Source organism: Phalaenopsis equestris, unplaced genomic scaffold (assembly GCF_001263595.1).
Source record: "Phalaenopsis equestris unplaced genomic scaffold, ASM126359v1 Scaffold000511, whole genome shotgun sequence".
NCBI lineage: Eukaryota > Viridiplantae > Streptophyta > Magnoliopsida > Asparagales > Orchidaceae > Phalaenopsis > Phalaenopsis equestris.
The window spans coordinates 2,283,683-2,297,129 of record NW_018164951.1 but is presented as its reverse complement, the minus strand read 5'-3'; the positions used below and the strand labels follow the sequence as shown (position 1 = coordinate 2,297,129).

General features: G+C 33.4%; 1 protein-coding gene across 1 annotated transcript in view; it reads left to right on the top strand.

Annotated features, from left to right (window-relative positions):
* Positions 1–314: 314 nt before the first annotated feature.
* The window catches only part of LOC110028366, a 17,766-nt gene continuing 4,633 nt past the window's right edge, over positions 315–13,447 (top strand). Inside the window, exons 1-2 of the mRNA XM_020730187.1 lie at positions 315–504; positions 2,713–2,826. Of these exons, the coding sequence (XP_020585846.1) occupies positions 463–504; positions 2,713–2,826 (156 nt within the window). The 5' untranslated portion in view covers positions 315–462. The remainder of the gene's footprint in view (positions 505–2,712; positions 2,827–13,447) is intronic.

Below are 13,447 nucleotides of genomic sequence, written 5' to 3'. Positions count from 1 at the left end.
AAATAATATCAACATTGATTGTTTGTCAGATAGTTATGAGAGTTATTTGTTGATTTACCAACATCTGTCTCTCCTAGAGTCTACAAATAGACTCACTACCTTCGCTTGATGAGGGGTGGGTCGAATTCCACTATTGTTCTAGACTGAAGATCAACTATAACTTTCGGCCCCAATGCTACCGTCCCTTCTCTTGCCACCACCTTATTTAAAAGAAGCATGTACATGCATACCACTCAAATCTTATGCATTTATATATCTAACACCTAAGTTTTATTTTTTACATTGATATCATTTTAATATGAAAAAAATGGAATTTTAGGAGTTAGATGGGTAGTTGTGTAAGAATTGACCGGTATGCAAATCTCCCAATCGTTTTCAATTCTTGTTCACTAATCCTCCTTCTCAGTAGTCTTCGATACATCGAACAAAGAAAAGCTATTTGGTGGAGGACACGGGGGCGAGATGGCAAGAACCTCAAGGCTGATTCTGGAGGATGAGTACGAGGTAGTTTTCCATCATCAAAGTTTACTTTCTGAAATATGATCTCGCATCTCGTTTTTCGTTTTTTTCTTTAAATTTTTTCTCCTTTTAATAGATTCCAAGGATTCGTATCTTAAATCCTTGATCAGAATTATTTCTAGGGTTAGGATCTGTACCGAGCTGCACTGTTGTGGAATTTCATCTATATGAACTTATTCTTTGTCTATGGAAATCGCTGCCCTAACAGCTATCTTCCCCATGTCCGTCTCATGCATGAATTAACATTATTTGGTTAAAACTTGTTGTGTTACTTGCTTGGATTGGATGCTTCGCCGAATGTTGAAGGCTTAAGAGATATTCAATCTTGTGTGCCATTGCCCTTTTTCATGTCTGTGACTAACCCTGAACTAAGAACTGTTTGATATGTCATTTCATCCTTTAAATTTTTTTTTTGTAGCGTATGATTATTCCTGATGCTCGTGTTTTGATAGATTTATGGGAAATTTACATACCTAGCACAAAATTATTTTGTATTTGCATATCTCAGACCTAAACTTTTGATGTGGCATTAAAGATTTGAGTGCTATGCGTAAACCTGAAATCTAGCCAATTCGAGTTCAGTATGTCATGATTTGGACTTGGCTTGGTTGAATCATAAAATCATAAGTTGTTCTTGTTCAGTTTGAGCTTGAGATGAACTTCAAAAATATGTTTATATTTGACTTGCTTAAAATTTTTAATGTTCATACTAGATTTGTGCTTGGTTTATTTAAATTAATTAAAAAGCTAGATTTCAAATGAGCACGTCATTTTTCATATAAAATTAAATATTTTCTTTGTAGATTATTTTTTATATAAAACTAATAAACAAGTTAAAAATACAAATAATTATTTGATTTTTTATATAAAGTTATTAAAAAATGAGCTTAAGAATCTAAATAAATTAATAATTAAATAGATTTTAAAGTAGCATCTTACTTGTTAATACCAAATAAATAAAATAATATATAAGTTGTAAGTTTTTTTTGCAATCAAATAACGTAAATATGTACTAACATATTAGTTTATTGAAATAAAAATAATAATAAATTGCATTTTACTTATGTGTATATTATTATGAAATTATAATATATTACTATTAAATATATTATTAAATAAGTTCCAATTAATCAAGTTTTATTTAAGTAATATATCATATAAGCATAAAACATTTAATGAGATACTTATTTAACAACAAACGAGTCTGTTCATAAATATTAACAAGCAAGTTGAACTGTATTAAAACTTTATTCATTTAAGCTCCAATTTTTTAAAAAATGTTCAAACTTTTTATTTACTAACTTGAAGAAATATGATGGAGTATTAATGGAGTTGAGTTAGAGTTTTCATCAAGTTATTGGTTCATTTACATTCCTAGCTATGTGTGTAAATATGAAAGTTTAGGTATGAGATATGTAAATACGTAAGAATTGTGTTCCATGTAAGTAAATAACTCTTAAAATATATAAATTTGGGTTTCTTTTCTTTTTTGAAGGGATCATAGACATTTATTTCTTTTTTTAATTTAATAATAGAGTCGGCTAAACCGCTCTAGTTTTTCTAGCAAATGAACAAATCCATGTGACCATTGAATTTGTAATACATTGTGCTTCTAATATATTATAAAATAACCGATTACTCAATTTGTCGTTTCTTTTTAAAGTTGATTCTATTTGTAAGCATCATTTTGTACAGACTTTTCAGCTGACTTAATGAGATTAAACTGATTGAATGTCTAAGAGACTTTTCTTTTTTGGTGGTTTAGGAAGATGTTTGAGGCGCTCATTTTCTGCTGTTTGGTTCCTTGAGTTGTTCCATGTTTACTGTATACTAAATATATTAACTCCAACCAGAAGGATTGGAAGAACTTTAATAGCAACGCCATCATTAAGCAGCAGAAATTCTAAGTTAGTTTTTTTATAAATCAAGCCAGCCAGCTTAATGGTTAAGCAAAGGTTAATTAAGTTTCATTTAATGCTAGAGATAATATATTAATAATCTAATTTTTTCCCCACGAGTCAATCTTGCAAGGTCTTTGAACCTAGCTAATGTTCTCCAAATCTTCTGATTTTCTCTAGAATATCACTCCTTAATTTTATAATTTAATTTGATCGGTGTGCTGTTCTTTTGTTGTTTCATGTTGTAAATATATGTCATAAATGACTGAATGCACAAAATTTCATCTTTCTCCAGGCTGAGCAGAGAAAGCAAGCAGCTGCTGATGTTTTATATCAGTATTCACAGTTTGTTATGGTATGTATCGGGGAGGGTGTTCGGCCTACGGATTTAAGGCTGCACTTAATGAAGGTGAGCTTTTACAAGTCTTTATGAGTTTTCAACGGTTTTACCTCTTTGATCTTGTTTGCTGCTTTAGCAATTAGCGTTTAGTCTGGTAAACTCGCGGGTCAGCAGGTAAACTCGTGGTTCAGAAGTGACTAAATTATTTTTTGAAAACTGTAATAGTTCTGAGGGTTGTTGATGCAGGTTAACCTCAAGGGAACACTTAATGTGTGACCAAATGATTCGACTTGAATTTTTTTATGTTTCCAATAAAGAAAGATTCAAATTGATTATTGTGTTCTTTCAAAATAGATTCCCTCAACATCATGAATCTATATTTTATAGCTCAAGGCCTTATAAATATATTTGATATTTCACAACACCTTTCATAAACATGAAAAATTAGACCAAACTACAATCAAACATTTTTTTAAAGGACTCATAAATCTCATAAGGGCATATAATTGACGAATTATACTTTAGAGCGGCATGAAAGTGTTTGAATCAAGAGCTGTCCAATTCCTTGATGATTACTTTCCGAGTATTAGGGAATTAAGCGGAGATTCTTAGGTTATGTGTGAGATCACATTCTGCCTTTTATTTTTGTTTTGGTTTTGAGTCAGTTTTATTTATTTATTTATTTATTTTTTGTTTTCTGTTTTTAGAAAATGTATTTGGTACTCTTATAATTTATATATTTTTAAAAATAACAAAATATAATATATGTTTGGTTGAGTATTTTCTATTTTTCTTAAAGAAAAAATTTTACTTTTTAAAAAATTAATTAAATTGTAATAACTATTAACATGTTAATTAATTAAAACTATTTAATTAATAACTACTAACATGCTAATTAATTTAATAACTTAACTACTAACATGTTAATTAATTAAATTTCTTAAACATGCTAATTAATTTTTTGGTGAATTATTGAAATTAATTAATTAATTAATTAAGGTTAGGTTTTGTTAAATTGAAGTTTTGTTGATTTAAAATTTTTATAACTTTATTAAAATTTTATGGATTAATCAAAATTTTAATTAATTTTATGAAATATTTATTTAATTCTTAAATTAGTATTTTAATTAAGTTGTTTATTGTTTTATTTAATTATTTATATATTTAATGATATGTTTAAATAATTTAAAGTTCTAATTTTATTATTATTAACCTATTAAATGATTAATATTTTATTTGAATTAATATAGATTTAATTGATTACTTATTAAGTTAATTAGGTAGATTTATTATTAAATTGAGTAATTATTAGTTAATTAAATTCATTTATGTTTCATTTAAATTATTAATGATTTACAGCAACAACAAACCTTTATCCCACTAAGTGGGGTCGGCTACATGAAACCTTTTCCTCCATTGTGTCTTATTGAGTGTTGTATCTTTCATTTAATTTTAATACATTAAAATCATTTTTTATATAATATGCCAAAGTCTTTTTAGGTCTACCTTTACTATTCTTAACATAAGCCGAATCTAAAAATCTACTCTCATAACCAGACCATCAGATGGTCTAAGTTTAATATGACTAAACTATCTAAGACTACTCCCTCTAATTTTATCCACCACAGGAGCTATACCAACCCTATCACAGATGTATTCATTTTGCATTTTGTCTCTAAGTGTAAAGCCACTCATCCACCTAAGCATTCTCATCTCAACAATACTTAACTTAATTTTATGCTTCTTTTTTATAGGCCAACATTCTGCATCATTGAGCATTGTAGGTCACATCACCATCTTATAAAGTTCTCCTTTCAGTCTAAGAGGTACTTTTCTATCACACAATTGACCCGAAGCTTTCCTCCACTTCAACCAACCAACCTGAATTCTACTAATAACATTCCCATCTATATCACCATCACTTTGAACAATAGATTCGATATATCTAAAGTGTTCACACCTTTAATAATTTGATCACCCATAGTCACAACTCTGTCACTAGAGCAACTAATACTAAATTTTCATTCAATATATTCAGTTTTAGTTCTACTCAAATGAAGGCCTTTAGACTTCAATGGAGACCTCCATAATTCAAGTTTTTCCTAAGCACTTTCTCTTCTCTTATCCACAAGAATGATATCATCAGCGAAAAACGTACACCGAGGTTCATCCTCCTTTAAATGTCCAGTAAGAGCATTCATAACTAAAGCAAAAAGATATGGGCTTAAAGTCAATTCCTGATATAATCCAACTAAAATAGAAAAAATATTTGGTTAATCCTCATTCTGTTCGAACAAAAGTAACAACTTTAGTATAAATATCTTTAATGACTTGAATATCAGTTATATCAACGCCTTTCTTCTTTAGAACTCTCCAAAGAATATCTCTTGGAATCTTATCATAAGTTTTTTCTAAATCAATAAAAATCACAAGAAGATTCTTCTTATTCTCTCCGTACTTCTCCACCAAACCTCTTAATAAATGTATAGCTTCCATAGTAGACCTGCTCGTCATAAATCCAAACTGATTATGAGAAATATTTGTAATACATTTTAACCTATGTTTAATTATCATGTCCTATAATTTTAAAGTATAATATATCAACTTAATTCCTCTATAATTTGCACACTCTTGTGTGTCCCCTTTATTCTTAAAATTGGGGATCAAAATATTCTTCATCTACTCCTCAGACATTTTTTTAGTTTTTAAAATAATATTAAAGAGTTTAGTCGGCAAACAAACTCCCAAAATCTTCTAAATATTTTTATAGTTCAATTGAGATATCATGAGGTTCTACAGATTCTCTACTATTAATTTTCTTTAAAGCTTCATTAACTTCCTTTTTACTGATGCGGCGGTAAAAATGAAACATTTTATTTTTATTAACGATAATAAAATTACTAAGATCGATCTTATTTTCAAGAACTTCATTGAAAAGTTTATCAAGATAACTTACCCATCTATGTTGAATATATTTTTCTAAGAGAATTACTTTTTGATTTTATTTTTAATATACTTTACTTGAGTTAATATTTACTTTTCTTTTCTCTTTTGCTTGACTAGTTTATACATATATTTTTTATCCTCTTTATTATTTAATATATTATAAAAATCGCTAAAAGTAGAATTTTTAGCGTCACAGATTATTCTCTTAGAATTCCTACGGATCATTTTATATTTTTCTCACTTTTAAGCTTTTACATTTAAACTAATTTTTATAATATAACTTCTTATGTTTTTTCCTTCGATATTTTTATTCCACCACCAACTATTTTTATTTATAAAAATTATTTCTTTTAATTCTTCTCTATTGTGTCCCAACCAAAGTAGGATAAAGGCTTTTTGTTGTTGATTCTTCAAATACATATTTTGTCACTTGTTTAATAGTATTTGTTACTTTATCCCATAATATTGACGTTTACTCATAAAAATAATTTTATTTGTGACTTTTAGGTTATCCCGTTTGATTCTATGACAATGATTAATAGTATTCTTTATTTTAGAACTCTTCGTCTTAAAATCCAAAACTAATAATCGATTTTGAGTATTTAAATTCATACTTAGAATGATCTTATAATCTTTACATTCTCGATGATCTCTTCTTCTTATAAGAATTAATTTTTGTTTTATTAGATTAATTCTTATAAGTAATAATAGGCTCATATCTTTTTTTTTTAATAAAATATTAGCAATAATAAAATTTTATGCTAAAGCAAAATCTAATACGACTCATTGGTAACTAGAATCTATAATATAAATATTCATGAATTTATAAAAAAAAAATAAAATAAATATAAAAGCAGCTCAATTGAACCACTCCCGTTTCGACGGTATTTCGATTGAACCGCCGGTTTAGTACGGTTCTAGCCAATCTGATGCAAAAAATGGTTTTTAGCCTGCCCAGAACCGGACCACCGGCCGACTCATTATCGAACTGGTTGAACTGGCCGGTTCGTCTTATTTTTTAAATTGTGATTCTTTCATTTGATGAGATGAAGAAAATCTTAATGTATGAAGAAATTATATAATAATTCTTAGTGTTGTCAATAGACGACCAACACAATTACTCAACACAGGCTTGGCTAAAACTTGTGGTTTCGTTTAACTTGAATATTATATGGTTCATGGTTTCGTTTAACTTGAATATTATATGGGTCATGTTTGAGTCTAACTAAAATGTCGACCCATTCAATATTTGAGCCATTTATGGGTTGAGAAACTTGAAATCAACTTGAAAATAATTTGCTTAATTTTAGGGTTTAAATTATGTTCTTATTATGATTAGCCGACACTGCTCTTGCGCCTCAATGATTCATATTTGTGTTTACATAAAATAATTTCATAAACCATATAATAAGTTGGTCACATGTGTTAGTTTCAATCAGACATTGTTATCTGTATAGTAAATGAGTTGGGTTTGGGTTATTGTCAGACATTCCAACTCATATAATAAATGGGTTAGGCTTGTGCTAAAAAATTTTTGGTTAGGTCAAATTTGGGTCAGATTTGAATTTGACCAATTAACCATAATTGACACCCCTAATAATAACTTGTTATTTCATGCATGATGAAATTAGCTATGTGACATTTAGGATGCATCGCTTATATATGTTTTCTTAGTTATTTATAACTTGAATTTTTATGAAGAATAAGCTTACAAAAAATGGATAGACATCATGCAAATTGAAATAAGCTCTACGACAAAGAAAAAAAAAATTTGAGACTTGATGATCTCGCACTAGGGTGCTAGATCAATGTAAACAAGCGAGTCTTAAAAATTAAGCATAAGGTGGATACACGATCAATATTTACGAAGCAGACTTAATGGCAAAATGTTATAGCCAAATTGATGGTGTAGATATGAAGATACATTCTTCTCGGTGGTGAGAATTAATGCAATTTCCTTTTTTCTAACATTTGTTATTCATTAGATTTAGGTTTTTTTTCTTGAGATGAATGTTAGCATCTCTTAGTGGAAAACCAGATAAAAAGTTATACGGATCAATTCAATGGCTTTATGACGGAAGGACTGAGTGCAAAGTTTACAAGCTTAGTCATATTATCTATATGTTCAAGCAGTGATCTAGGCCATTACCTCTATAGGCTTTGTAACAATGGAAGTTGATCATTGCATGCATGTCAAATGGTCCAATCAAAGCTTTGAGATGTTGTTATTATATTTTAATAATATGCGAGTGGGTATAAATGATATGAGGATGATTGGGCCTTTACATTTGAAATGATAGATATTGGTAAATTTATCTTTATGCGAAGCATAGGAATCTGATAGCCACTTCTCTAGAAATTAGGGCAAAATAAAATATTTTATTCCAACACACCAAACAATACAACTCGAATACAAAAAAGATAAAACGCCTACAGTTCAAGAGGTAGAAGATCTCTCCCAACATCTAAAATCCGAGGGGTAGGTGATCTCTTCCAAACCCTAAACCTAACCCTATGATTTAAGACAATTACACACATAACTCCAACCCTAACATATTATTCCTATTTATACCCAATAATAATAATTAACCAATGACTAAATTGTCCTTTTAACCTTGCGCCTAAAATAAGTTGACATGCTGGAAAGTAGAATAAGTGCCGGTCTAACAAAATCTCTTGAGATCGATAAAATTGATTTTTGGTTTGTCTTAAGAGACCTTTATCAATAGGTTACTTGAGTGATTTAGAAACCCAAACTCTAAACGCATAAACACAATTCACCAGTAATAATCACATAGATGACAAGACAGCCTTTATGGATATATGTTACTAAATTAAAGAAAGTATGACGTCTTTGGTAGAACATAATGACACATATTTATATTAATAATTTAGTAAGCATGAAAACACATCTATTGTGTCTGTCATACTTTTTTTTATTATTATTCTCTGTCATATCCATGTTGTGTGTGTGTGTGTGTGTGTGTGTATGTGCATCTTTTTGATGTAATCTCATTTGAAGCATTTAATGAAAAATCCTGTAACTATCTTTCAGAATCTGAAGGAGGTCATCTTCATGAACAATTTAGAACACTTGAAATGATCAAACCTCAGATAACCTTATGATACTCAATAAACCAAAATCTACTCGGTACCAACCAAATCAAACTTGACATTATTACTTTTATTATCTCACTTCTCTTGATACTGTCTTATGAGGAAAGTTATGACAATTATTAATGAGATTATAAAACTTTTCATATCTATGAATAGACCAAAGATAAATTTTCTAATAAACAAAATCAGGATACGTTAAATCATATGCTTCTCTAGGCCGCAATAGCTTATATCCATAATAACACACCACAAATTCTTCAAACGATAAACAAGGAATTTGAAAAAAATGCTGAGATAAAAACTTAAAGGTATTTTTTTTGCTGGAGTTATGGTATTTTCAGAGGCTAATAATAGCCACCGGAAACAAAACATTATATAAGATTTTCCCAATCAATTTTGCTATCGGGTTAAAATAAATCATAGAGATTCTTATACGGGAAATATACTGTTGTGAGATATGTACTTCCTGGCATAGAAATGAAACGCAAAGAACACAAGCAAACACAGATATTTTACGTGGTTCGATCCAATTGGATCTACGTCCACGGGAGGAAATCAATCAAATAGTTCACTAAGGCAAAAAAAATGAAAAATACATAGCTTATACATAGAGATGAGCCCTCATCTTCCTTCTATGACCTCCCTCTCAAGCGACACCTTGATACAAGGCTTCAAGGTGCTCTCCTCCTCTCTAGCTCTCTAGCTATTCTCTCATCCTTTGTGGTAGCTTAAGATCTCTTCTCTTGCTCTCCTAAGTCTCACACCCTCTCTATTTATAGAAGCAAGAGAGTGGTAGGTGGGAGATAGGTGAGCGGTAGGTGAGCGGTATGTGAGATGTGGTAGGAGAGCGGTACCACATTACAAAAGTGCCCTTTTACCTTAGTTCAATAATTGGGGGTCAAAATAACAATTCTCCACCTTGACCCTCAATTGAGAAGCTTCGAAGTAAAGATTCTCTCCACCTGACCCCTGATGGGCCCTCAGCCCTTGGTGAAGTTTACTAAGTCCAGACAATGTCTGATTTAGCTGTCGGTAGCACCTTAGTGAGCATATCAGCAGGATTTTCTTCAGTAGGTATCTTCTCCACTACTATTGAACCCTTGGCGACGACATCCCTCACAAAATGAAACTTTATATTTATATGCTTGGATCTTTCATGAAATACCTGATTTCTGGTTAGGTGAATGGTGTTTTGGTTGTCACAAAACACAGTTATCACCTTCTGATGTATTTCAAGCTCCTCAGCCATGCACTTTAGCCACATAGCTTCCTTGATTGCTTCAGTCACAGCGATGTATTCGGCCTCTGTTGTTGAGAGGGCCACAACAGATTGGAGGTTAGACTTCCAACTGACTGCGGTACCGAAGATAGTGAAAATGAGTCCGGTCAGTGACTTCCTGGTGTCAATGCTTCCTGCATAATCGGAGTCCACGTAACCAACTACCTTTTTTCTTTGTCTTCCTGCCTTTTAAAGAGTAGACCAAGGTCTGTAGTGCCTCTCAGGTACCTCAGGATCCATTTTACTTCCCAGTGAGCCTGTCCTGGGTTTGCCATGAACCTGCTTACAATGCTGACGGCGTATAAGGGACTCCCTCCATGTACATTTTCTCATCTTCAATTTCTGGTGCTTGAGAGTTTGACAGTCTGAAGTGTTGGCCAATAGGTGTTGCAACTTGCTTAGCTTCATGCATGTTGAACCTTGCTAGAACCTTCTGAATATATGACTTTTGAGACAAGACCTATCTCTAGTAATTCCCATCTCTAGTAATCGCCATCCCTAGGATCTTTGTAGCAGGTCCTAGGTTCTTCATGTCAAATTCAGAATTGAGCATACATTTTGATCTTCTGGATTTCCTCCTTGCTTCTGCTGGCTACTAACATATCATCCACATAAAGAAGCAAGTAGGTATTTATTTCACCGTCTTGTCATTTCATGTACATGCAACTGTCGTAGCTGCATCTGACAAATACGATCTTTAGCATGAACTCATCAAATCGTTTGTACCATTGTCTGGGGCTTTGTTTTAGTCCATACAAAGCTTTCTTCAGCAAGCAAACTTTGTCCTTTGTCTCAGGTGTGCAGTACCCATCTGGCTGATCCATGTAGATGGTTTCTTCAAGCTCTCCATGTAGGAACGCAGTCTTAACATCTAGCTGTTCTAATTCCAAATTGAATTGAACCGCTAGTGCTAAGACTTTCCTAATGGAGCAGTGTTTCACGACGGGCGAGAAGATTTCGTTGAAGTCGATTCCTTCTACCTGAGTGAATCCCTTTGCAACGAGTCTAGCTTTGTACCTGATCCTCTCAATACCTGGCGTGCCTTCCTTCTTCTTAAAGATTCACTTGCAACCAACAACTCGTTTGTTCTTTGGTCGATTCACAAAGTCCCAGGTATTGTTCTTCATCAGAGAAGCCATTTTCTCATCCATTGCCTCTTCCCACCTGAGTCTTTCCCTGCTCTTTAAGACTTCCTTGTAGTTGCTCGATTCTGCTTCTTTTATCTCTTCGACAACACTTAAAGCATATGAGATCATATCTGCATGGTCGTATCTCTCTGGCGGTTTGATAGTTCTTCTTTGTCTGTCTCTTACCAAGCTGTAGTCATCAGATTTTCTTTCTGGCTCAATCACTTGCTGCTCCTCTGCTACTTCATCTTGATCGTTCAAAACAGTCCTTTGATCTGTCAAAGTTCGTTGTTGTTGCAGCTCCACCTCAATTGAAGAATCCTCTTTGGTGATGTTGTTTTTGGCAGCATGACTATACATATTCGCCATTTTGGACTCAACGAATGTCACATCTCTACTGATGATACATTTCTGTTGATCTAAGCACCAGAGTTTGTAGCCCTTGGTTCCAGATGGGTATCCAATGAAAATGCACTTCAGGACCCTTGCTTCCCTTGCTTCCAAGGACCCTTGCTTCCAACTTATCCTGTCTAACATGAGCATATGCAGTACATCCAAAAACTTTGAGATTATCATAGTTTTCCCGTACCACATCTCTCATCTCTGAAGGTGTCTTCATATCGATAGCAGTTGATGGGCATCTGTTGATAAGGTAGCAGACGGTTGACACAGCTTCACCCTAAAAACTATTGGGTAGACCTGCATTTAGCAGCATGCACCTCACTCTCTCTAGGAGAGTCCTGTTCATCCTCTCAGCCAGGCCATTCTGTTGAGGAGTGTTCCAGACTGTCTTGTGCCTTGTGATGCCATTCCTTCTGCACAGCTCCTCAAACTGCTCTGAACAGTACTCTAAGTCATTGTCAGTTCTCAAGTGCTTTAGCTTGGTTTCCATCTTATTTTCTGTGACAGTTAGCCAGTCCCTGAACCTCTGAAAAGCTTCATCTTTTGATTTAAGGATGAAAACCCATACCTTCCTGGTATAGTCATCTATGATGGACATGAAGTATCTCCCTCCTCCATGAGTCTGAGTTCTGGCTGGCCCCCATAGATCGCTGTGAACATAGTCAAGGGGTTTCTTTGATGAGTGAGTTCCGGTAGAGAACTTCACCCTGGTGGCCTTCCCCAAAACGCATTGTTCACAGAATTCTAGTTTGCTGACTCGATCTCCACATAACAGACTCTGCTTGGACAATTCTTGTAAGCCTCTTTCACTTACATGCCCCAGTCTCATGTGCCATAATCTGGTCCTGTTAAGTTCTGATTGAACTGCACTTGAGAAGTTGTCGATCGCAATTCTTCCAACTAGTGAGTATAGTCCATTCTTTCTGACTCCTTTCATGACTATGAGAGAACCTTTGGATACTCTGATGCAGCTATTCTCTGCTTTGAATGAGTTTGAAATGATGATCCACTTGACTCCAGCGTACCTAGAGAGATCAGATTTCTTTTGAGTTCCGGGACATCCCTGACGTGCTGCAGTATCCTTTCAGCTCCATCGAACATCTTGATTCCGATTGTCCCGCTACGCTGCCGACTCCCCTGCAAGCTTTATTATCACCAAGTAGAATAGACCCACCGTTCTCTAGCTGCAGTGACTCAAACCAGTATTTATGAGAACACATGTGGAAGGAGCACCCTGAGTCAAGGATCCACTCCCTGCTAGATTCATTCATTCAGATTCTGTGATCGCCAGAGCTTCAGCTGAATCATAGTCATCTGAGGCTACGCTTGCCTCTCCAGAATCTCTGGGCTTCTCCTGAAAACTTTTCTTTATATCCGAATAGTTCCTTCTAAAGTGACATTCCTTGTGGCATTGGTAACACTTGTTAGATCTCTTAGAAGACTGACTTCTGCCCTTTCTTCTGGACTTTGATCTGCTATGATCATTTTTGAAGTCTTTCTTGCTCGATCTTCCTCTAACTGTCAAACTATCTCTACTGGTTTCCTCTTTCATGTCGTGTTTCTTCTTGAGTTCTTTAGCTCTAATAAGAGATTGAACCTCCTCCAGAGTAATAATCTGCGCCCTTCCATAGAGCATCGCATCCTTGAAATGCTCGTAGCTTTTGAGAATAGAGTTTAACAATAGTAGTGCATTGTCCTCATCGTCCATCTTGACGTCGATGTTTTCGAGATCGTCGATGATCTTGTTGAACTCGTCAATCTGCTCTGAGACGGATTTGTCTTCATGCATTTTGAAGGAGTATAGGCGCTGCTTCAGAAA